Source organism: Neomonachus schauinslandi, chromosome 4 (assembly GCF_002201575.2).
Source record: "Neomonachus schauinslandi chromosome 4, ASM220157v2, whole genome shotgun sequence".
Taxonomy (NCBI): domain Eukaryota; kingdom Metazoa; phylum Chordata; class Mammalia; order Carnivora; family Phocidae; genus Neomonachus; species Neomonachus schauinslandi.
In genome coordinates this window covers 97,695,785-97,720,593 of record NC_058406.1, presented here as the reverse complement: position 1 = coordinate 97,720,593, position 24,809 = coordinate 97,695,785, and the positions used below count along the sequence as shown (strand labels likewise).

General features: G+C 42.6%; 1 protein-coding gene across 1 annotated transcript in view; it reads right to left on the bottom strand.

The window, feature by feature from the left end:
- Positions 1-13,032: 13,032 nt before the first annotated feature.
- The window catches only part of MAN1A2 (mannosidase alpha class 1A member 2), a 199,777-nt gene continuing 188,000 nt past the window's right edge, over positions 13,033-24,809 (bottom strand). Inside the window, exon 13 of the mRNA XM_021690033.2 lies at positions 13,033-18,940. Within this exon, the coding sequence (XP_021545708.1) occupies positions 18,808-18,940 (133 nt within the window). The 3' untranslated portion in view covers positions 13,033-18,807. The remainder of the gene's footprint in view (positions 18,941-24,809) is intronic.

Genomic DNA, 24,809 nt, shown 5'->3' with positions numbered 1-24,809 from the left:
AATTTATCCTGCTTCCCATATGTTGCGAGTCCTGGACCTGCGGGTTCATCGGTGTTTTGCATCATTTCTGGGATCTCCTCAATATCGACCGCCTCTGCTCCATTTTATCTTTATTCTCCTTCCAGAACTCCAATCGGGCATAATAGGCCTCATTCTATCTTTGATGCTTTTAACTTCTCTTTCTTTTTCTCCATATTCTTATATTTCTTTGCGGCGCTCTGAATAAATTCTCTTTCAATGTGTCATCTCCTCTTCTGTTTAATTTAGTGAATGTGATTTTCATTGCAGTGGTTACACTTTTTATTTCTAGAATTTCCATGTCTTTGTTATTCAAATCTGCCTGTCATTTTTGTGGCCCTTCTATAGTAAACTTCTCTTTATAATTGCATCCTTGCTGGGGATGAGACAGGAGGAGGGGGTCAAAGAATTTCCATTCACAATGGAAATTTAGAAATCCTCAGAACAAAATGATGGCATAATCACCACATTTTAAAACTTGTGCAACGCAGCATATGTGATGTTTGGAAACTTTTCTACCCGAAACACTTGCCTCAGAAAAGAAGGAAAGCTGAAAATTAATTAGGTGAGGCTCCCCTCCACGAAATTAGCAGAACAGAAAGCCCGAAGAAAATAGAAGGAGGTAAATAAAGATAAGGGTGGAAATTAATGCAATAGGAAACAAAGAAAAAGGGAATGAACAAAGCCCAAAGTTGGTTCTTCTGGAAGCATAATCTATACTCACTGTCTTATACCCACAATTTGGTTTTTACCCCATTATGCTACTGGTATTGCTCCAGTGAAGGAGGTTCTATAATTTCCTATAGGCCAAATCTGAAAGACCTCTTGGTAGTCCTCATCTACTTGGCCTTCTGCTTGGCCATGGTGTTTCTGACTAGTCCCTAAAGTTCAGATCCAACTGTCTGCTCAGTGTCTCCACTCAGGTACATCTAACAGGCACTTGGAATTTGGTATGCCCAAACCTGAGCCCCTGAAATCCCCGCCCTGAGCCTTACTCCTCTTGCTATTTCCCTATATCGGAAAGGTCAACTCTGTTTTTTGTTCCTCAAACTGAAAATACTCCATAAGTCCTCCTCGCTTCCCTCCTTGACCTTTTACGGCCACAATAATCTCTTCAACACACATGTCAGATGATCTGAGTCCCTGCTCAAATCCTCCCGCGGCCTCCCATCACCCTTAGAATACAATCCAAACTCCTCACCTGGCCCCTGCTTGCCTCTCCACCCACCATTCCCCTCATTCACAAAGCTCCTGCCACCTGGTCATCAATCACGTTCCTACCCCAGGGCCTTTGTGCTTGCCGGTTCCCTCTGCCGGGGATACTCTTCCCCCCCCAGAGCTCCCAGGCTCACTCTGCCACTTCATTCAAGTCTCTGCCCAAATGTCTCCAACTCAGAGAGAGCTTCTGTAATGCTGTACTTGAAATGGAACACACAGTCCTCCCCTGCATGCACTGAGCTATGTGTCCCCTGCACCTTATTTTAATTTGTAACACTCACCATCGCCGACATGGCAGTATGTTTGTCCCTTCATTGGCTGGTGTCTTTGGCCCATCCCCACCTAGTGGAATGCATACAAAAGCCTGGGACTTGATCTGTGCTGCTCACCACTGTACTCGCAAGGCTAGCACAGTGCCTAGGACACCTTGGAGCTCAATAAATATTTGCTGAATGTATGCATGAATGATTAAGGGAGGGAATAAATAGATTGGGATAGGACAGAGAGACAGTGCAGAGTTGGGGGGGGGAGGGTTGTTTTTACTCTCTAATGCCTTCTCCTTCAGAAAACCTTCCTGATTCCCAGCTGTGGGATCTTACCCTCACTGTCCACAGCATGTCATGTCTTTTTACAGTATTTAGTCCACCTTGCAGTCTGGATGTGTTTAGACTGGGATCTTCTTGAGAACGGGGACTGACCTCACTCACCTCCGCACCCCTGGCACCCAGCCCCATCCATGCCATATAACAGATGCTCGCTCAGTGCTTGCTGAGTTGAACAAAACCCATCCTAGCTACACTAACTCTACTTAAAACTGTCTTTCGTCTAATTGTTAGCCGAGTCACCTGCACCAAAACAAGCCAGATCTAAAATTTACTGACAAAAAGACCAGATGGGATAAAGCCCTTTCCAGGGTGATTTTCCTGATTCAGATCATCCTGAGAGCAAAGTAGAAATGACAATATAGTGATAGGTCCTTGAGGCCAGGGACTAAATATAACAATCTTTGTAAACCCTCCACTAACTCAGCACTAATGATTACAAAATGTGCTTTCTAAATAAACAAAGTTTGCATGAATGAATTGGACAAAAGCTTCCTCCCTCCCTCTCTCTGTTTTCTTTCTTTTTTTTTTTTTTTTTGTTTTTTTATTTGCAAATTGTCTCCAATGACAGTCTCCAGGTCCCCTTCAAGCTAGATTAAAAAAAAAAAAAATTGTAGCTCCTTTTTAAGTGGAGGCTGTTGGTTCTTAAGCCCAAAGTGTGAGCTAAGGGAAGCTTCACTCGCCCTGTGGCTAAGGGGTGCTGGGTGGCTCTGCCCTTTGCATCTTCTGCTCTTCTGATGTTGCTGGGAACCAGATCATCTCTTCTGGCATCTCCTGGCTCCTGGAGGGGCCACAGAGACCCCAGACTCCCTAACTTACTTTGCAGCAGATGTGCTGGCCGGTGAGCACCTGCTGCGGGCTCTTGAGGGCGCTGGTGGTGGACCTCTCCAGACACTCTCCCCCGGGGCCCCATAAGCCAGGGGAGCTGAGCTGATCTTGACCTGCACTGGGCTGCCGGGGAATGGGGGTGGAGGAAGAAGGAAAAGACTAGAGCAAGGGAGGAGTAACCTGTGCCCTATAAATCACAGGTGTTTGCCAAGTGGAAAAATACCCAACCCTCAGAATGTTTCATTTTACATTTCTTAGAAACATTTCATCAGAGGAGTAAAATGAAACCATCCCCTCGGGAGCCAGGTGTGACCTGCTTCCCTCCATCCAGCAGGCACAGTGCGGCCTTCCCCAGGTACCTGGTCGGAAGGGCGCCAGGCCCCGCATGCACGGGGCAAACTGCACGCCCTTGCGTCGCACTGGTGCCCTTTTCGAGGGAATATCCTTGGCATGCCTGGGAGGCCTCTAGCACTCTCCTGTCCTCTGCTCGTTCCAGAGCTCTTTGGGGACTGCATGGTGCTCAGCGTGGCTTCCGTGAGGAGCCTGGTCTGCTGCTGCTTCCTCTGGGCCCCAAAGGAGGAGGCTGGCCGGTGTCTGAGCTCTTGGGTGGGCAGCCCAGAGCTGCAGCAGGACTCCCCTCGCCCTGGTCACACGCTTGGACCAGGATGGGGAAGAAGGGCTGCCCCTCCCCCCCACCCAGCTCTGAAGGAAACGGCAGGATCCCTGTAACCTTCCCGGTGGGCACTGGCTCTGGGGGCAGGTTGGCTTCATGCTGTGAGCTAAGGGGGCTGGAGCCGGGCCCACAGGTGGGCTCCATCAGCCATGGTCAAGGTGGTCCTGTTTAGCGGTTAGCAGGACGCGCTCCCATCTCAAAGGACCATGGGGAAGCTACTTAAGCTCTCGGAGCCTCAGTTGCCTCATCGGAACACGGGAGTGACCCTAGTACCTACCTCATGCTTTGTTATGAGGATTACATAAAATAATGCCTGTGATGTGAGTATCGGGGTGCCTGCCATTTCAGAAGGCCTCGGGATACAAGGGTGTAATTGTCAAGCTGAATAGCAGGAGCCTGAGTTACAGAGGGATGTCTAGTCTCCACAGGATGTATGCAGCCACCCTGGCCCGTGGAAGCTACGGCAGCCTGGGAGTCAAGTGGCGGGTCCTTGAGTAAAGCCCGGACGCCTCGGCCTGGCCTTGCGATGCCGTGTGGGACAAGCAACTTGATCTTCACGACCACCCTATTAGAGGTGTATTATTATCCCATTTTTCACATGAGAAGATGGATCCTTCGGGATGGTAGATCCGTGGCTCGTGGTCACACGGTGTCCTGGGATTTGACTTTGACTTTATAGATTATCTGTCTTTTCTGTTGTTGCTGCTTGCCAGCACCCAGATGGCCTTCCAAGTTTTAGGGAATCCTTGAGACATGAGTCTCCGTGGGCAAAGTCTCCTTCTCCCTCTAGCCAGAGTGAGCAACTGGACTGCCCGCCACTATTTACCCCAAACACAAACTTCAAACCTCGCATGGGGTTGCGAAGCAAGGGGCCACTAAGAACGAGTCGCAGGCTGTGTCTGCCAGGGGGTTCCTGCCCGGGGGTTTCGGTGGCCCGGCTTCCTGACTCCCTGGTTCCCACCCATTGTCCTCACCTGACCTCCAGCTTTCTGCAGGTGGTCTGAGTCCCCATGTATCCTTGTCATAAAGCCCTTTCGCTTAAGTGACCAGAGTGGGTTTCTGCTCCTTGCATGGAAGAACACTGACAGACACAGGCCCAAAGCCACATCAGGTGGCTCTTCGAGGACATCTGTCTACCTTGATGAGGAAAAGAAGTGGGGGCTGCATCGGGCCCTCCATGCAGGGCAGGGGTTTGGTTGGCTGCCTTGGACCTCATCCCTTCTGGCTTGCAATGCCCTTCACTAAGTGCAGGAGTGGAGGTGTTCCTGCTGGCCCCCGCACCCTGAGCTTCTCTACAGTCGGGAGACGTGGGATTCCGGTGGGGGGGGGTTAGGAGCCAGCCCAGGACACCCACCCCCACCGTGAACAGCCCCCTTTACCCATATATAACTCACACTCTTCTGCACGCACAATACCCACTTCCCTCCCTCCTGTCCCCCATCCCCCATGCACACACTGCCTGTGTCCATCCTGGGCTCCTCTGGCCCAGGTTATTTCCCTCCTCTGTCTGCCCACTGAGCAGCCGAGGTCTTCCCTTGCTCTCAGGCTCTCCCGGCGCCTCCCAGGGACCCCGGCACGCGCCCCCTTCGTGAGCTCCATGCGTCTCAGCAGCGCTGTGCACACCACCAGCCCAAGTTCCACCCCACGGCCCAGACTCTCCTGAATTCCAGGCTCACACTGCCCACCGTTTATGTTCCCCATGCGCTTCCAGGTCCAGCAGGAACTGCGTGTGCTCAAGAGCAAAGGCCTCAGTGCGCCCCTCCCAAATCTTTGTCTTTCCCATTCAGGAAGTGGTAACCCCAGCCTGCCGGGTGCTTGGGTCACACACCTGGGCACCGACCGACCTTGAGTTCTCTCTTCCGTTCACGGTCATCACCAACCGGTGAACGAGTCAGATTGGCTTTAGCTTCAGAAGACTGACAAAATCACTGCCCTCACTACTGGTCTTGAGTCACCATCATTCCTCACCTGGATTATTTCAGTAGACTCTTCACTGGCCCCCACCAACGGGTTCTCTACACAGACCCTTCAAAACCACAGAGCCATCCCATCTCCCTCGATCAGTCACCCAGGTGACTGTGAGTCATCGCAGGTCTCAAGTGTCGGGCCAGGTACCTGTCGGGTCGGCCCCCAGCTCGCTGCCACAGGGCAGTGTGCTGACCGCCCAGCAGCCCCGCCTCCAAGGCCTGGTGGCTGGAAAAGGCACTCTCCTCTTTGCCTCCGTGTCTTAAATATGACCTTCCCTTTTCCTAGGTTGCCTTTCCCTGTTTGCTGCAGCCGGACTTAGACCACAACCAACGAGCTTCTCATTCCCCCAGCTTCAGTCTAACGCCTTCTCTCTGTGAGTTCAGACCTCCTCCTTGCTTAGGAAAACTCACTTCCCCCACTTCGCCGACGGCGGGGGGGGCGGGGGGACTCCCTCACAGTCAGGGCACATTATCTCATTGGGTCGCTGTCCTAGCCTCCTGTGCCCGTCCCCCGGCAGTGCTCTCTTCCCAGCTCCGGTGGCATTTGGTACACACCTTTGCTAGAAAGCATGCTCTTCGGCTTGCGGGTCCACCCTCTTCTAGCCCAGCGGATCCACACCTGTCAGAGTTGGTGCTGGATCTCCAGCGCCAGGCACAGTTCTTGGCACATGGATGCTCAAGAAATGTTTCAGGAAAAAGTAATTCCGAAAGGACTTAAGCGGAGTTGTATAAGTAGGAAACACGGTGAGCAATTATCATTTGATTTATAAAATGCCATTACGTATACCAATCCGCAAAGTGTCCCATGTGAGCTAAAATCGTTTGTAGGGTTCGAATTAGAATTTGTCTAGGTCTCTCTTCTGACTAGAGGTATTTTTCATCTTCTAATAACTCGTACCTATTAGTTCAAAGCCTTTAAAGGAAGGGAGGGGTCATATTTGGAGGGGAATGTTGAAGTGTTTTTCAGGCGACGTCTGTCTTCCACTCGGCAAACATTCCGTGGGGGACTTGGTTTCCGTGGCGCATGAGCTCTAGGGCAGGCGGGCCCGGGTGTCGAGGCCGCTGGAGGTCCCAGCGAGTCCTTGGTCTCACTTTGCCCCGCAGCCCGGAGCTGGGGCATCCTCCGTTAGCCAACGTTAGGGTGTATTGAAAAAGCAAGAGGTTTCCCTGCAGCTCTAGCCTGCCACGCTTCAACCAGCTGAAGAGCGAATGAACAAGGAAATTGAGACGACCGCCCTCTAGTGGCCTGCATTTCCGGCTTCCTACCGCTGAACTGTTTCAAAACACCCTGCCCACGCTCATTCATCTTGGAGTCATCCAAAGTTTTGATGAGTATTTTCGAAAGATATTTCCAGGGGAGTCCCTTAACCACTTCCTAAATACATTCTTTTTTTGTCTCTCCTTGCAGATGGCTGAACCCAGGCTTTCAGAAGGGGGAGCCACTGCCGGGACCCTCGGTGGGGGGGGAGGGGGGGGAGGGGGGTGTCCCTGTGGACCTACCCTGTGCGGTGGGCCGTGCAGTCTCGGGGCCTGGAAAGGACTGCTGGAGAGGATGGTTTTATGGGTCTCTGTGAAGTGGGTATCTTTTCTCAAGTTCAAGGCTAGTCTTCCCACCTTTGGAAATTATACCCCCTGGCTTCTTCAGCTATCTTTGCCGTATCAGATAGCTCCTTTCCCCCTTATCTTCAAACTCACTTCAGTTCCAATGTCAGCGACCTGAAGAATCGCTCTTGACTACCCTCTCTCCTCCTAGCCCATCCTCCTAAGCTTGATTACGTACTCCTCCTACTATAGAGAACACACAACGCTTTCCTCTATTAGAGCATTTGTCACAATATTAAGCAGGCCAAGTCCCTCCCTAGATGAGGGTGGAGATTCTATTTTGATTTATGTATCTTTGAAGCTTTTTAGAGCTCTGGAAACAGTGGGTAGAAGTTCGATAAATGTGTGTGGAATATAATAACCATACTAATTATCTTATGCATCACATTCACATTTTCTAGTCCAGCTTCCTTCTGCTCCCTTCCAGCTCCATCTGGGCGGCAGTTATAGCAAGGGCAGGAGAAGCTGGGAGGGAACGACTCCATCTGGAGTGGTGTGCAGAAAACATGCCCTTGGGCATTGTTAGAGATAGAAGCCACCTCAGTGGCAAATGAATAGGAAAGGTGAACAGGGCTAGCTTGAGGTTTTGGTTGTGGTTGGGACAAGCCACAGGTTGGCACATTGGCCAGAAATGTCCCAGGGAGATAGATCCAGGGAATGACACGGCCATACTAGAGCTTGCCACACATCCCTGCCGGGCTGGAAGGCTGCGCACAAAAGCAGGGCAGTGCACACATTCAGGGAGACCAGAGGGAGCCCTGGACATTCATACACATTCCTGGCTGAGTGTGAGGCCTTGCATACAGGCAGAACACACACAGGAAGGCCCAGGGTAAAAAGCTAGGGAAGACTTGTCAACTGCCTGAACACTGAAATGTGTCCCCCAACCTACACACAGATCCAGTGGCAAAGGGTGGAAGCCCTTACTGGCTAAAGGTATTTGAGTACAACTTTTGTTGTACAAATTACTGACTGATCTCCAAGCTATGCTGACACAGGGTTGGCTCCAGGAAGCCAGATCTAAAAATACAAACAAGATTTAGGGGCACCTGGGGGGCTCAGTCGGTGAAGCGTCTGCCTTTGGCTCAGGTTATGGTCCTGGGATGGCGCCCTGGTCGTCGGGCTCCTTGCTCCGCAGGGAGTCTGCTTCCCCTTCTCCCTCTCAAATAAATAAAAAATCTTTTAAAAAATAATAAAAAAATAAAAATATAAACAAGATTTAAAAATACAAAACTAAGCAGAAACATCAGTGGCCAGGAAAGACAATCTCCACACAATTAGTCCAAGGAAATCACTAAACAAATAAAAAACAGCTGTGGCAACAACCACCTCCTCTTTGGGTGGAGGACAAATCAGAATCCAGAATTGCTACAAAAATATATTACCTAAAATGTCCATTTCTCTCTCTCTCTCTTTCTTTTTTTTTTTAGGATTTTATTTATTTATTTGAGAGAGAGAGAGAGGAGAGAGGTAGGGGGGAGGAGCAGAGCAGGAGGGACAAGCCGGCTTCAGGCTGAGTGCGGAGCCTGATGCGGGGATCGATCCCACGGCCCTGAGATCAGGACCTGAGCTGAAATCAAGAGTTGGATGCTTAACTGACTGAGCCACCCAGGCGCCCCTAAAATGTCCATTTTTCAATAAAAAATTAATAGATATGCAAACAAACTTAAGAGTAAACTGTTATCAGGGAGTCAATAAATACTACCACTGCCCTTGACCACTCCCCCCCATACCAGCAGCACCCCTTCTCCCCCACAGTTAGGACAACCAAACACATCTTCCGACATTGCCAAGGTCTCCTGGGGGACGTAGGGCAAAACCACCCTGAGCTGAGAACCACTGCCCTAAAGCAACAGTAATCAACATAATGTGGTACTGACACAAGAAAAGACAATCAAAGATTGATGAACAGCATTAAGAAGCCAGTAGTAAAATCTTCCATTTATGATCCATTGATATTTCACAAAGGTGTCAAAGCAATTTAATAGGGAAAGAGCAGTCTTTTCAATAAATAGTACTAGCATAATTACTCACATGCAACAATGACTTTAGACCCTTACCATACACACGTGAGAAATTAACTCAAAATGGATCTTAGACCTAAATGTCAGAGCTAAAATTATAAAACCTTTACAAGAAAACATAAGTCTAAAGTTTCTGTAACCTTGGATTAGGCAAGAAAAGGACAATCCAAAGAAGCAAATATTGATAAACTGCCCATTATCAAAATAAAAATATTTGGTATTTCAAAATACACCATTGAAAACGAAAAGACAAACCACAATGTTAAAGAAAATAAATACAGAATATATAAAGAGCTCTTACAGCTCAATAAGACAAACAATACTATTTTTTAAATGGGCAAAATATTTGAACAGAATTTTACAAAAGATAGAGGAATGGCTAATAGCATATATATTCAATCACTAGTCACTAGGGAAATGCAAATTAAAACTACACTGGGATACAACTTCACACCCACTAAAATGGCTATTAAAAATGAGAGAGAATAGCAAGTGTTGGTGGGGATGTGGAGAAGCTGGTACTCTCACCCTTGTGCAGAGCTGGTGGGAATGTAGAAACAGTTTGGAAGACAATATAGTAGTTCCTTAAAGAGTTATACATAACTTTACCATATTACCCAGCAATTCCACTCCTAAGTATGTAACCTAGAGAAATGAAAACAGGGGCACCTGGGTGGCTCAGTCATTAAGCATCAACTCAGGTCATGGTCCCAGGGTCCTGGGATCAAGTCCCACATCAGGCTCCCTGCTCAGCAGGAAGCCTGCTTCTCCCTCTCCCACTCCCCCTGCTTGTGTTCCCTCTCGCTGTGTCTCTCTCTGTCAAATAAATAAAATCTTAAAAAAAAAGAGAGAGAAATAAAAACATATGTGCACACAAAGACTTGTCTGCAAGTCTTTGTCTCACTGTGTCTGCTGTTCATAACAGCATTATTCACAATAGCCAAAAAGTGGAGACAATCCAAATGTTCATCAGTTGGTGTGTGGATAAACAAACTATGATATATCCATACAATGAAGTATTTCCAGCAACAAAAAGGAACACTCCTGATACTTGCTACAGCATAAAGCTTGAAAACGTTACGCTAGGTTAAAGAAGCCAGAGGCAAAAGACCACATGTGAATGATGCCATGTGTATGTGTCCAGAAAAGGCAAATCTATAAGTAGATTAGTGGTTGTCGGAAGCCAGGATAGGAATGAAGATTGACTGCAAGTGGGCATGCTGGGTCTTTGTGGATAAGAGTGTTGTATGCCCTGTAAGCTCACTCAGCATCCACTAGTTCCCACTTGCAGTGGGAAAGCCTGATGTAAATCACACCTCAAGAAAGCTGTTATTTTTTTAAACAAACAAATATCAAAAAATTAATTCTTATATCCTTACCCCACAAAGATAACGGCCATTTTTAATCTACATTTTTTGCTGTGTGTTTTAGCAAAAAAAAAAAAATGATTTCTATAGTTTTTAAACTGCTTGGTTAAAGGGGTGCCTGGGTGGCTCAGCCGTTAAGCGACTGCCTTCAGCTCAGGTCATGATCCCAGAGTCCTGGGATCAAGCCCCGCATTGGGCTCCCTGCTCGGCAGGAAGCCTGCTTCTCCCTCTCCCACTCCCCCTGCTTGTGGTCCCTCTCTCACTGTGTCTCTCTCTCTCTGTCAAAATAAATAAAATCTTAAAAAAAAAAAACCTGCTTGGTTAAAATAAATAAACTGCTTGGTTCATATATATTATGAGCATACTTGTTTGTTGTTAAATTTTTTGTAACAAAACTGCACAAGTCTTATTTCATAGAATCATGAATGACAAAACTGGAAAACCATCTTAAAGATTATCTAATGCCTTCATTTTACCCCTTTTGATTTCAATTTCCTTATGTATAAGGAGGTAGAACTAGATGGTTTTCTTGGCTCTTTTCTGACCTAACTGCCCTTCCCCCCTTTTTCTTTTTTTCCTTAAGTAGGCTCCATGCCCTGCAGGGAGTACGATGCTACAATGCAAAGCTTGAACTCATGACCCTGAGATCAAGACCTGAGCTGAGATCAAGAGTCGGACGCTTAACCAACGGAGCCACCCAGGCACCCATGCCCTTCCCCTCTTTATTAAAAAAATTTTTCTATTCCTTTAGAAATGATTACTCTGATCTGCCAATAAATAATTAGAAACAGTAACAGAACTTGTGAGCTCATTTCAGGCCGGGAGCATGGATTTTTCTCAAATGAAAATTCTCCTGAAAATCCTTTATTATTCTCTTTTTACCAACAAGAAAATGGTGATTTTCTTGGGGTTAAGAAATTGAAATTTTTTCTTGGAGGGGAAAGGGAGAACGAGTTTAACGGTTACAGAGATGCATTGGAAGTGATGAGCAAGTTTTAGAAATAGTGATGATGCTTACACAACATCATTAAGGTAACTATTAATGCCAAGGCACTGTACCCTTAACACTGGTTAAAATAGCACATTTTAAATTTATCACAAAATTTTAAAAAATTGTGTTAGGTCAGCCAATGAGGTGCAGTTTCATCTTACACATTATGCCAATTCCATCTCAGTAAAGCTTTTAAAAAAAGCGTATGGGTTCCATGCTTCCTTAAAACCAGCTTTACTGAGATGGAATTGGCATAAGCGGGTGCAAACTTAAGCTGCATATGATTTGATATACGGTATATATTGTGCAATGATGAGCACAATAAACTTAGTTAACATACCCATCCTCTTACATACTTTTTGTGTGATGAGAACATTAAAACCTACTTTCTCAGCAAGTTTCAAGTATGTAATACAGACCTGTCAACTATAGTCACCATCTGTACATTACATCCCCAGAACTTACTCATCTTATAGAGGTTTGTGCCCTGTGGCCAGCATTTCCATCCCCCCACCCTCCAGTAGTCACCAATCTATGATGTTTCTGTGATGAACCCATTCTCTTAACGTGAATGCTATTTGCATGTTGACAATCTTTTGTAACCCAATAAAATAATGATGGAAATTGCAGGTATCTGGCAGACAGAGGCCCAGGTTTTATCAAATCGGAGTCACCCAGAGATCCTTATTCTTTTATCTGGTCCTGTTTTCATTGTTCTTGAAAACGTAAGTCCGCAATGAATTTTGATACGCCCACAAGGTAAATTTCCTTCTTTAAAATTTTGATCAAGTTGAAATCCACTGTGCCGGGAAGAATGAGACGCTGGTTGTAAATTAGCTGTTGCTTCAGGTTTTACCACTATCTTATTTGATGCCACATGGGCTCAAGGTTTTAAAAATCCTATGTCTTGGGACGCCTGGGTGGCTCAGTTGGTTAAGCGACTGCCTTCGGCTCAGGTCATGATCCTGGAGTCCCGGGATCGAGTCCCGCATCGGGCTCCCTGCTGAGCAAGGAGTCTGCTTCTCCCTCTGACCCTCCCCTCTCTCATGTGCGCGCTCTCTCCCACTCATTCTCTCTCTCAAATAAATAAAATCTAAAAAAATAAAAAATAAAAATCCTATGTCTTGACAGTATTGATAGATTAAACCACTATCTATAGTCTAGCTGATCCTATTCCTCAGGCCCCCAAAGCCCGTCTTTGCTCAAGAATCAGGTCAGATTTTAATGTGACAGAATGAGATCCAGTGATTAAGGCAGGATTTAAGCTCAATGACCTCAGAGGTTGGACTGGGTCTTAGAGGTACCAGGCACAGTAACACTGTAAGATTGTCACATAGGTCTGTAGTTAGTTTTCTCAAAATCAGATGGGATAAAAATTACCCTTTACAGGGGCGCCTGGGTGGCTCAGTTGGTTGAGCGTCTGACTCTTGATTTCGGCTCAGATCGATCTCAGAATCCTGAGATTGAGCCCCGCACTGGGCTCCACACTCAGAGGGGAGTCTGCTTGAGATTCTCGTTCTTTCCTTCGGCCCCTCCCCTCCGCTCTCTCTCCAAAATAAATCTTTAAAAAAAATCAATAAACCAGTAAGTGTAAAGATTAGCTGAATCAAGAGAAATACTCTCTGAAGGTAGGAGACTGAAGACTACCAGTTATAAAAAAAGCCAAAGTTGTCACGTAAGTAGGAAGATTGAACTCTGTTGCCATCAGTGGGTACAAATGAAGGATAAACAAAGACTTTCACTTAAGGAACATCTTTATTTGATCTTTAATATACAATATTACCTTTAATTTATAAAAATTACATATGGAGGACATGACTGGAAATCAGTTCAAGAGCGGCCAGTGGGTACCGATCTAGGAGGTTATACTTACCCCACTTACTAGTTTAGGGAAAAATTTTATCAGTGAATTTGAGACCAGTGAGATTGAGGAATGGCATTTCAATTTCCAAATCTAGTAATTAAAACGGGGGATACCTTATTTAATTAATCCAACAAAAACTAATTTGTTTTCTAAGAAATAATTTTTCTCAAGGGCGAGCTGAACTTATCTCCACGGAATGTCCTGGTAAGCAATTTGCCATAGAATTCTGTAGCATTCAATAGCAGCAAGACGTTTGCGATTAAAATCTTGTGCATATTAACACGTATAGATGTGGGTTTCTGTGTTTGTGTGCTCACACTTACACCCACACCGAACTGAAGCCCTCTGCATATGCTGGACCTAGAAAGGCAGCTCATTTACAGGGCTCCCCTCCTCTAGAATTTCCAAAAAGAATGAAATGCCTATTTGATACACTTCTTAGTGAAAAATCTCTCTCAGTCACGATGACTGGTACACTGCAACGTATATACTAGTAATATGGTGTCGTGTAACTTTGAGATAATTTCACCAGTGCTGCTGGGCTCAAGCAAAGTTTAGAAGAGATTAGCTGTTCAACAGTGGAAATGTAAGGCTGACGTTGAGGGATGCTTTAATTTAAATATGATGCATATTGACATTCTGAAATAATGTGATGGACTTGTAAAGGAACTGAGGCAAGTTATGCAGTAAGAGAAAAGGGAACTCTCCTTTTGGATGTATCTTTTCTCTGCACTCAGATTTAGGCTGTTCTCAAGGTAACAGAGGCAGGACCATTCTGCAGTCTGAAAAAGGAATAGTAGCTGCCAAATGGCAAATGAGGCACATACCCCATTTTCTGTTGCTTCAAATTTTTCAAGAGATTGGTTTTGGCAGCATGAAGGTTAGAGATTCTATCATATTCTCGTTGTAGGGATCTGAGAGTACTCAAGTGGAAGAGTTTTGCAGCTCCAGCAAGCCAGAGTCCCGGTCCAAAGTTCAACGAGCAGGCAGAACCTAGAGAGACTCAATATTTTGACACCACAGAGACACTCCTTTTTATATGGGGAGTCTGGAATTGTGGCATTAAATGACAAGGCAAGGAAACTGGCTGAGAGGATACCCCCCAAACAACAATAACAACAACAAAAAATGCCACTTTCATGACAGTTGTATCAGATTGGAACCTGAACAGACTCCAGAAGAGTAGATCTATTTTCAAGACAACAAAATATATAGCTTTAGGTTACACAAATCCATACAATCATACATACACACCATCTTTTTGCTTTGAAAATGAATTACGTAACTCAAACACAGAGAAAAGATGCTGATCAGAGATTACATAAGGGTCTTACAGAAATTAAACTTGCGATAAAAGGTTAACAACTATGACCCATGGGCCAAATCCAGCTCTCCATGCTTTTGTAAATAAAGTTTTATTGGAACACAGCCACACCCCTTCATTTACATATCGCCTATGCCAGCTTTCATGGTCCAATGGCAGAACTGAGTAATAGAGATAGGACACTGTATGATGCACAAAGCCTAAAATATTTATTATCTGGCCCTTTACAGAAAAGCTTGCTGACCCATTATAGATCAAAGAATGTTTCCATCATGATCTGAAGGAGCTGAAGTAACAGAAAATCATCTTCACCTGTGTTCTTGAACCAGAAAAGTACATTAAAATATCTCCAGATCATATTTGGCTAACTCAACCATTCTGCTTACAATCCGTGTAGACATAACTAGTTAACAACTGTGTTTGTGTTTGTTAACAAACACAGACGATATTAAAAATCTCTGTGAATAATTGTATTTATGTATATATCTACGTAGAGAACAGATAAGATATGAGCTAGCCAATTTGAAGGTAAGGAGACCTAAAGAAAAGTAAGAACTCAAAATACGATTACTAGAAACTTGTTATTTGGAACTTAGAAATATTTTAGTATATTTTTCTTTATATTTAACAGCATGGGACCATGAGCAGGACCCTTAGCAGAGCAAGAACAATTTACAACTGCAGATCTTACCCATGACTTACATGACAAAATTTTTTGAATATAAAATAACCAGCATTTCTATAAAACACTAATTTTTAATTATATAATTAAAGTGATATAGCAAAAGAATGTTTTTATTTCTAAAGTAAATATTTTAGTCAAAGTTGCATCAGAAGTCAAGTATTTCTTTGACATTTTCCAAGAGACTTTAGTTATTAACTACAATTATAGCTGTTAGTATTATATAGTAACACATTGCTTAAAATATATTATAAACCATTTCTTTTCCTCTTTAATTTAAATGAAATATAAAATTAAGGATTTTGTAACATAATTCATACTGGAAAACATTTACAATGGTATGAATTACTCTTACACAGAAAATGCCACTGGAATCACAAATGTTCTAATGCTTGAGAGTGCATGCCTAGCACAATGCTCGCTCAGCACATATTAGGGACTCCATGTTTGTTCACTCATTCTCTCATTCACTCGTGCATTCATTCACAGAAATCCAGGCGGAAGGAGAAACTGCATAACGAGAATGGCAAGCACAATCTTTTATCAACAAATCTGTAGCTCGGACAAAGACTTTGGCAAAGGAGAGTGGAGATGAGAAGCCAATGGTCACGGTTCCAAACTGCTTGGTTACGATCTACCAAGGGCAGCCCAGGGGTGCCTTAGCTGACGTCACAGAGAATGAGGGTCAACATCCACAAGAGGAACACATTCCTCCAATATCCAGGCTTCACTCTTACATATGAACATCTGCTCAAAGACGGGTGTAAGTGGGTGTCAGATACAAAACAGCACATACATGCAACCCACCAGAAAGCAAGAACCCTCTGACTGGGGTCTTGTTTTTCTGCAGAGATGACTTTTTGGTTAGGGCCGCATTCGCTTGGCTTTAACAACTTCAGACCAGTTTCAACAAAAAAGTGTGATTCTAAATTTCTAAGAGAGAAATGTAGAAGGTAGAGGGGTGTTCAACATCTCTATTTTTCTTTTCTTTTATGTACCAACTGATCTATCTACTCAGCACATTTGTGCGAAATGCACAAAGTGAGGTGTCAGCTCTCTGATGAGGCACCTGGAAAGGAGCATCTCTAGGTTGTTTGTGAAGATCTTATATGTGAAATGAGTATTTTAACCTGAGTAATAGGTCTACAAAATGCAAAGGATGGTAAGGGACAGAAGAAAGTAAATACTCTTGGAAGCTAAGTAAATATGGGATAAGGACTGATCCTAGAGGAAATAATTTTAAAAATCTGTAAAAACAAAACAAAACATGACACTGGCAAGTCATTTGAAGCTGACTTTAATTGCCTTTGGTATTCAGAGAAAAAAACAATGGAAGCATTGTGATAAGCACTAGTCTTCTTTCATCACAGGGAAGGGAGTGGGTGGTGAAGACGACCCTTCCTCTGCCCCTGTCAGATTCTTCGCTTGTGTGAGAACTGGCCATGCTCGGACATCTCTCTGCCTCCTCTTAAGTCCCAGTCAGCCCAGAGATAGAAACCGAGCACTTGTGGGTGGGGGCTCTGTCTTCTCCTTCCTTGAGAGGCTCCTGGGAGACCAAGAAGGCCCCTTTACTCTGCACTCTTCTGAACAAAGTGCGTGTGGGCGCACAGCCAGCTACCCAGTGGCTCTTTGCTACCTCAAGTTGTTCACACTTTTTAGTGACTCATAAGTGGGCTTGCACTATTTTTAGGAGGAAGGCTAACATGTTTTTGAGAACAAAATACTCTTCCTTTCTCAAGTTAGTTATCTATCCTTCTCATTTAAAAATTTTTATTTTTCAAGTAGTAAAAGATATTACAATTTCAAAATGTGTGCTAAAATTTAACTCTCTTAAAAACTTAAATAATGCACTGGCTCCACATTCTTATTTTCTAGGTATACTGAAAACGCTGGGGATCATTTGCTAAATTGTGAGGACTGTCTGACTCTTGGTGGCGTAAGATGATAACCTGTAGAAAATACTTAATTATATTAATTTATTAAATCTTTTCTCCAATTTAAATCTACTACATGCTAAAAGGTTAAACAGAAAAGCTATCAAAATAAGAAAATATGCCTTCAGAATCCAAGGTGGGCTTCTTCCCCAAACACTGTTCACAAAATCTTCAAATTCACAGTAAATATCAGACTAATTACACTGCTCCCAACTTTTATTGTCAATGGAAGCTGTTTGTATTAAATGTAAAGAAGAAAAGTGTCTTGCACTGTGACGTGAATTTAAGGGACAGAAAATTTATAAGCATATTTATCTTACAATACAGTTCTTGATAAAATTTAAGTTCTTCCCCCCAAATATAAAGAAATAGTAATTTCTTTAAAAATAAATATCACTGTAAAATCTACTGATGGTAAGAGAAACTCCCTTAGATATATCCCAAATTTAGTTAATATGATTAATTATACTTTTTTTTTTTTTGCTAAAAATTATTTTGAAGCTGTTCTTTGGATTTCTATAAATACCCTTGCAGAAAATAAAAGCTGAATTTTATTTTTTACATAAAATATTTGTGAAAAGTTCACTCATCTGATGAGATAATAAATAAAGGATCCCCTGTTCCCATTCCGGATAGAATGTTTAAGCAAGTTTCACTGTATTTTGTTTTTTGATTTAATAGGCTGTAAAAGAAATTTAGGTAAATTCAGAGCTGCATAATAGTATAGTGAATTTTGCCAAGCTACAGAAAGTCGTAAGTTGAGGGATTTTACTAAATTTATAACAAGGTTAAAGTGGATAAAATTCACTTGGTAGATTCGCTGGTTTGGAAAAAAAAAATCTCCTCCCAACAAAACCAAGGCTTTCTCTTAGAACAGGTTTCAAGGCGACAAACTGCAGCGTTTCCCCCACTTTTGGTCATGCTACCACACTAGACTGATCAACATGCACAAAATCCCAAACCCAGGCTCATAAGTAGTGGTTATGATAAATAGCAGTTTCAATGATTCCATATGGAGACAAAGACTTGAAGAGTATTCTTTGTGAGATCATGCCCCCAGAGAAAATTAAATTTAACCAAGAAATTTCAATGGAATACATTGGGATCTGAAATGGTTGCCAGTCTGGTCATCCAATGGGGAACTAGAAACTGAGACAGGGACAGGTACTTGGGTTTCTTTTTCCAGTCTTCATTGCTCTTGATGCAGTTCCACTGTTCTTTTGTTTTAGTTCCTTCCATTATTAAAAATGGAGAAAAGGGGGAGAAACGATGATAAGTAAATATTTGATTTGAAAGCTGCTCCGCTTTGGAAGGAACACATATATAACTGGTTCCAAAGGCCATCTCTCACTCCCACAAGGTGCTCCACATTCTTGGCTTATTCTTAGGCAGTCTAGATTCCAGATTCCAGAACTCTAAAAACAATATAGTAGTAACAGGCAAAATTTCCCATGTGACCATCTCTTTAAGAATCCAAGCATACCAGGTCTTTGTCTTACGTAATACCAGAATATATTTTGGTCAGGTATAAAATGGAATCATTTCAAAGTTGAGATATCTACAAGTTGAAAAGTCCTGTGGGGCATAGTCATGTTTCACCCTGCCATGGTGACTTATGAGGTCCAGGTTTCCCAAAGCCCCCTCTCCAGACTAATTTCTGTAGTAGTCCATGTAAACAAAACACAGGTGAGAATGGTCTTTCTGGAGCCGCTTTCATCGAACAGCAGGATTTCCTGAAAGTGTGGTGTTGGCTAAATGTAACACGGGCAGAGGATGAGCCTCTGTATTGAATACCCAGTGGTCTAAAGGTAAAAGGTCATCACTGGAGAACAGCAGATACAAATATCTGAAAATAAAAGGGAGAGAAATGAGCTTCAGTTAGAATTCAACAAGATCAAGTGATCTAGTCACAGTGGCAGAGGAAACCAATAACCTACTTTAAACAGCTTTGATGAAAAACATCACAGAATGAAACTCACTCACACGATCTAAAACATAATAACGTGTTCTAGAATAGTGCAGTGCATAAGAAAATCCAGGGAGATGCACAACTAGACTTCTGATGTAAGAGAGTTAACAAAGTCCGCATACCTGTTGGAAGCACACAGGACAAGGTTGTAAAATGGCATAAAACAAACCACTTCATGATTTTTCACAGACATTCTTTTAAAAGTCACATATAAGATCAATCACCTATTTTGGCAGCTTACAGAGCTCAGAGTACAAGTACGAATTGATTAATTCACATTTATTAACAGACGCTGAAGGAAATAACTAGTATATTATCTGGACCTAGCAAGGACTTTTATATACTGATACTTGAGTAGTTTTTGCAGTTCTTCCAGCAGGTAATGCCAACTATTTAATGAAGGTTTCAGAAACACTATGGATTAATAGGAGGTCTAAGCATTTCATGACTGCTCTCCATAAGTAACAGCATTGTTTATATGAAGGCAAGGATTCCCGACCTCTCCATGGGCACTGCAAGCCAAGGTGGTCACTCAGAAATCAACAGTGACAGAGTTGACACAAACAGTAACTGTGACCTATAATGTTGGGCATATTCCAATCTAAATTCTATGAAAGCAGTCTTCAAGGTGAGCATAAGAAAACCAACTCCAGAGAATCAGGAAATCTGGGTTCTAACTCTTCATTAGGATTTGGTGAAGAACTCCTTTACAGTGACTTTGCTGAAATTTCTTTATCTTAAAAATAGGCACATTAATATCTTTTCTGATTACCATTACAGTTCTTAGATGAGCAAGTAAAAACAGACAGTCCTGAGGTAAATGGGGACTGCCTGTTAACGTTATAACTGGTAAAGCTGGAATGGAGAGTAACAGGGCTTCCAACCTCACTCCCTGACCCTAGACTTTGAGACCTGCTTGACTCGAAATTTATCCACCACGTCACGGGCAGAGAAGTTGGAACTGAAAAAACAGACTTGGCTGGATGTCAGCAAGAGACTGCTGGGTCTGCTTACTGTAGGGAGACCAGAAGCACAAGCTCCTGGAGTTCTGGGCACAAACGTGTCCGAAAGCGCTATGTTCTGTGCAATCCCATGTCTCTTGGTTAAATGTGGGCTGATGGATCAGGCTTGCTCTAATTTCATCACTTCTTGAGAGAGAAGTGAGTGAAGGAACAGTGAGAGAAAATTCAAGAGTTTCCCACAAAATGATTCCTTTCCGTGGGGGATGCTATGGAAGTACTTGATGTAAACACAAACATTACAAAAATCAAGAAAATAATGAATGTGGAAGTTTCAGATAACAAAAAGGGACATTAGTTTTAGGTTTTTTAGGAATATTATTTTTAAACCATTTTTAAAAAGGATCCTAATTAAGGGTGCCTGGGTGGCTCAGTCAGTTGATCCTCGGACTCTTGGCTTCAGCTTGGGTTGTGATCTCGGGGTCATGGGATCAAGCCCCATGTTGGGCTCTGTGCTCACCACAGTCTGCTTGTCCCTCTCCCTCTGCTCCTCCCCCCACTCTCTAAAATAAAATAATAAAAGGAACCTAATTAAATACTACTATAGTGGGTTGAACAGCGTGTGCCCACCTCCCCCATTCACGTCCATCTGGAGGCTCAGAATGTGACCTTATTTAGAGATAGGGTCTTTGGGGATGTCATCAGTCAGGATCTTAAGATGAAATCATCTTGGATTTAGGGCCTACCCTAAATCCAGTAACTTGTCATTTACAGGAGAAAGGAGAGGGAGATTTGGGCCCAGAGGCACATAGGGAGGAGGGTCACATGCAGCCAGAGACAAGGATTAAAGCTATATTGCTACACGCCAAGGAACACCTTCAGATGGAATGGACTTCAGACTTCAGGCCTCCAGAATTAGGAGAAAATAAATTTCTGTTAGCCATCAAGTCTGTGATAACTGGTTAAGGCAGCCCTAGGAACTAATACAGCTTCCACCCCCAACCTCCAGGATACCTCTAGACCTTTACCACTGCTGCTTGGTCCAATGGGTCTGGAGCAAGACTAGAGAGCAGAGGTTAGACATATGGGGACACACACACACACACACTCTCCCATAAACACACATATACCACACACTCACACAAACACACATACACTCACAGAAACACATGTACTCACACAAACAGACACACCACACACACACTCACAAATTTATAACAAAATCAATGCTTGAAATTAAAATAATACAGCTAAACAATTCTTTTTAATTTTGGATTACACATTCAGAAGAGGATGTTGAGGACGTGGTATACTGTTACTGATTTAAGATTTTTAACATGGATTTTAAAAATAGAACAATTGGAGAATTGTGATCTTTGCTGTGAAAGCTGAGAAAAGTCTACAATCTAAATTAGCTACCACACTACTATTTTTTCCTTTAGTATTAATTTTCTTAAAACAGGTTTTAATAGATGACAAACGGTTTTGACAAAAGCCTATAGGCATATAAAAAGGTGCCAATAAGTACTTCAGTTTGAATGGATGTGTGGCTTACATTTTAGGGTTGTTTTTTTTTTAAGATTTTTATTTATTTATTTGACAGAGAGAGACCCAGCAAGAGAGGAAACACAAGCAGGGGGAGTGGGAGAGGGAGAAGCAGGCTCCCCGCTGAGCAGGGAGCCCAATGTGGGGCTCGATCCCAGAACCCCGGGATCGTGACCTGAGCCGAAGGCAGACGCTTAACCATCTGAGCCACCCAGACAACCCCTTTTTAGGGCTATTTTTAAATGTTGTTCATATATGTCTCTTTTAGCTTTCTCTCATCTAAAGACAAGGTATTTGGGAGGTGGTGATGCCAGAAGTCATCTAAACACAAGTGTTGGTAGTAACCGAACAGGCAAGTTTTACAGAAAGAAAAGTCAACCAAATCTGAAGAGAAAAATTTAAGTGTTGATAGAGAAATGGTAAAGCTAAAAGAACCAACTGCCAAGTTAATATGTACTTACTTGGTCCTTTATGTTGACTTATCAAACAAGCCTTGATGACGCATTTATTCTTCTTCACAACTACCAATGGCAATGTTCAGTGTATCATGGGAAGAGGTTCCAACTCTAAAAAGGCTTGCATTTACATGTATATGTAACTCATAAAAAAAAACACCTAGATTGCCTGAAAAATAATTTACCTAAAACTTCCATTTCATTTATACTTCTAATGTTTCAATAATGTCTTTGGAACAGACTGGTTAGAAATCAAATGAAATTGAAACATACTCAGTGGAAATTATATTCTAAAAGGTAACACACTGGGGACACCTGGGTGGCTCAGGCAGTTAAGCGTCTGGTTTTTGGTTTTGGCTCAGGTCATGATCTCATGGGTTGTGGGATCAAGCCCGCACTGGGCTCCCCGCTCAAGGAGCAGTCTGCTTGAAGATTCTCTCCCTCTGCCCCCGCCACCATGCTCTCTCTCTCTCTCTCAAATAAATAAATTTAAAAAAAAAGATACACATTAAAACAATTTTTAATCTCTCCAGAAGGACCTGCCCCTCTGCTCTTTCCCACATCTTTTCTCAAATCTTAAAGTTTGTTTTGTTTTTTTTTTAAGGGGAAGGGATGGGGAAGAGAGAAATCTTAAAACTAATGTGGGTATATTACAAATTCAAATGCAAAATACACATGCATTTTTTTTTTTTTTTTAAAGATAAACGAAGAAAGCAGGTATTTCTGATCACTGCAATGGTTTAGGGCTTTGTCTTGAGATATAAGGGCGCTGTGAGGGATTCATTTTGCTCACCCTCAGGGGATGAGTAAGTTAGGATGATTTTGCCTACAGGATACAGGATACCTAAACTACATACACAGTGGGGGGTCAGCTTCTAAACAGAAAGCCCAGAGGTAGACGGTAACAAAGGCTGGTTCATTCAGCAGTAAAACCCTATCAGAGCTCTGGGTTTTGTAAAGGTTAATAAAATATTAAATTTTTCCTGGTGCCAAAACATCTTATCCTTCCTTCCTTCTTCTTAGATCACTTTGAGAAAACTTAACTGTCCCTCTGAAATGTACGTAAATCTTTTTAAAAGCTGAATAAACCTCTTGCCAGCTTTACAACTGAGTTTCTCCTAGAGGCCTGCCTTTGCAACGCAATCATCAAGGAAGATGCACCCCAATGTCCCCATCACTGTGGGACGCTTAGGTGCCTTTCTCTCCAAAGATCTTAATTAACCCTTGTCAGAGATGGAAGTGTCAGTTTTCCTTTGGTTAAAGACAATTAATTAACACAGATGGTCACCTGAATCACCATGTGAATTTAGAATGAACTCTGTACAGCAAGTGGTGCTGTGGAGAAAGTATTCTTACATATGGACAAGTTATAATCTATCTTCAGAACACGTATGTAATGGATTGTTATCTGTCTGGCTATATGGGAAGGTGAGATTTCTGTCTTTGCAATCTGCCTGTGATGCAAATTGTAGCCTGGTTTCATGCTTATCCAATGATAAAAATGTTTTCTAAAATGTTTTCTTTCTCTGCTATATTTGTGGAGAGGATTTTCTGGGTTGGCAGAAGATTTGGTTTCCAATTTTTCCCCCAGTCATCAGGATCTTCACAATTTTCTTGACTTTCTTCTCAGAATTAGAAGATGCTCCATACCTTACATCTCCACACAAGTCCAAAGTCAGAAAATAAAGGTGTGGGTCTATTTTGATAGTCTAATACATGTGTAGTAAGTAGTATCTCATTGTAGTTGTAATTTGTACTAATCATGTCTAGCATTTTTTTCATGAGCTTACTTGCCATCCTTATATCTTCTTTTATGAAGTATCTGTTTAATTCTTTTGCCAGGTTTTAAATTGGGTTGCATGTTATCTTATTGTTGAGTTTTTAGAATTTGTCATATTGCCCAGATAGAAGTCCCTAGTGAGTTATATACTTTGCAAAGATTTTATCCCAGTCTGTGCCTTATGGTCTCATCCCTTCCTTTTCTTTCATTCTCTTTCAAATGTCTTTCAAAGAGCAGATTTAATTTTTAGACCAACTGATCAATTCGTTCTTTTAGGTATCATGCTTTTGGTGTAATATCTAAAAGATCTTTGCCTAGCCCAAGGTCACAAAGATTTTCTTCTCTGTTTTCTACTAAAAGCTGTACTTTTAGGTTTTAAACTCAGCTCTATGATCCATTTTGAACTGACTTTTTGTATATGCATACAGAAATCCAATTATTCTACCACCTTTTGTTGAAAATCGCAATGCCTTTGTACCTTTGTCAAAAATCAGGTGTCCAAATATATGTCAGGTTTTTCTTCTCTGGACTCTCTATTCTGTTCCATCAGTATATTTGCCTAGCATTACACCAATATCCCAGCGTTTTGATTATCATAGGTTTATAGTAAGTCTTGAAATCAGGTAGTGTTAAGCTTTGAACTTTGTTCTTTTTCAAACTTGTTTTGGTTATTCTAGGTTCTTCACATTTCCAAATGAAATTTAGAAACAGCTTTCTAATTTCTATAAAAAACCCTCTCTTGAGATTTCAACTGGGATTTCACTGAATCTACAGATCAATCTGAAGAGAATTAACAATACTGAGTTTTCAGAACCATCAACAAAGTCAATCTCTCCACTTAATTAGGTCTCTTTAATTTCTTTTAGCAATGATTTTTAGTTTTCAGGGTCTTTTATGTGTTTTGTCAAGATTTATCCCTAAGTATTTCATAACTTTACACGCTACTGTGTTAAGTTTCAATTTCAGTTCATTGTTAGTATATACATAATTAATTTTGATATACTGAT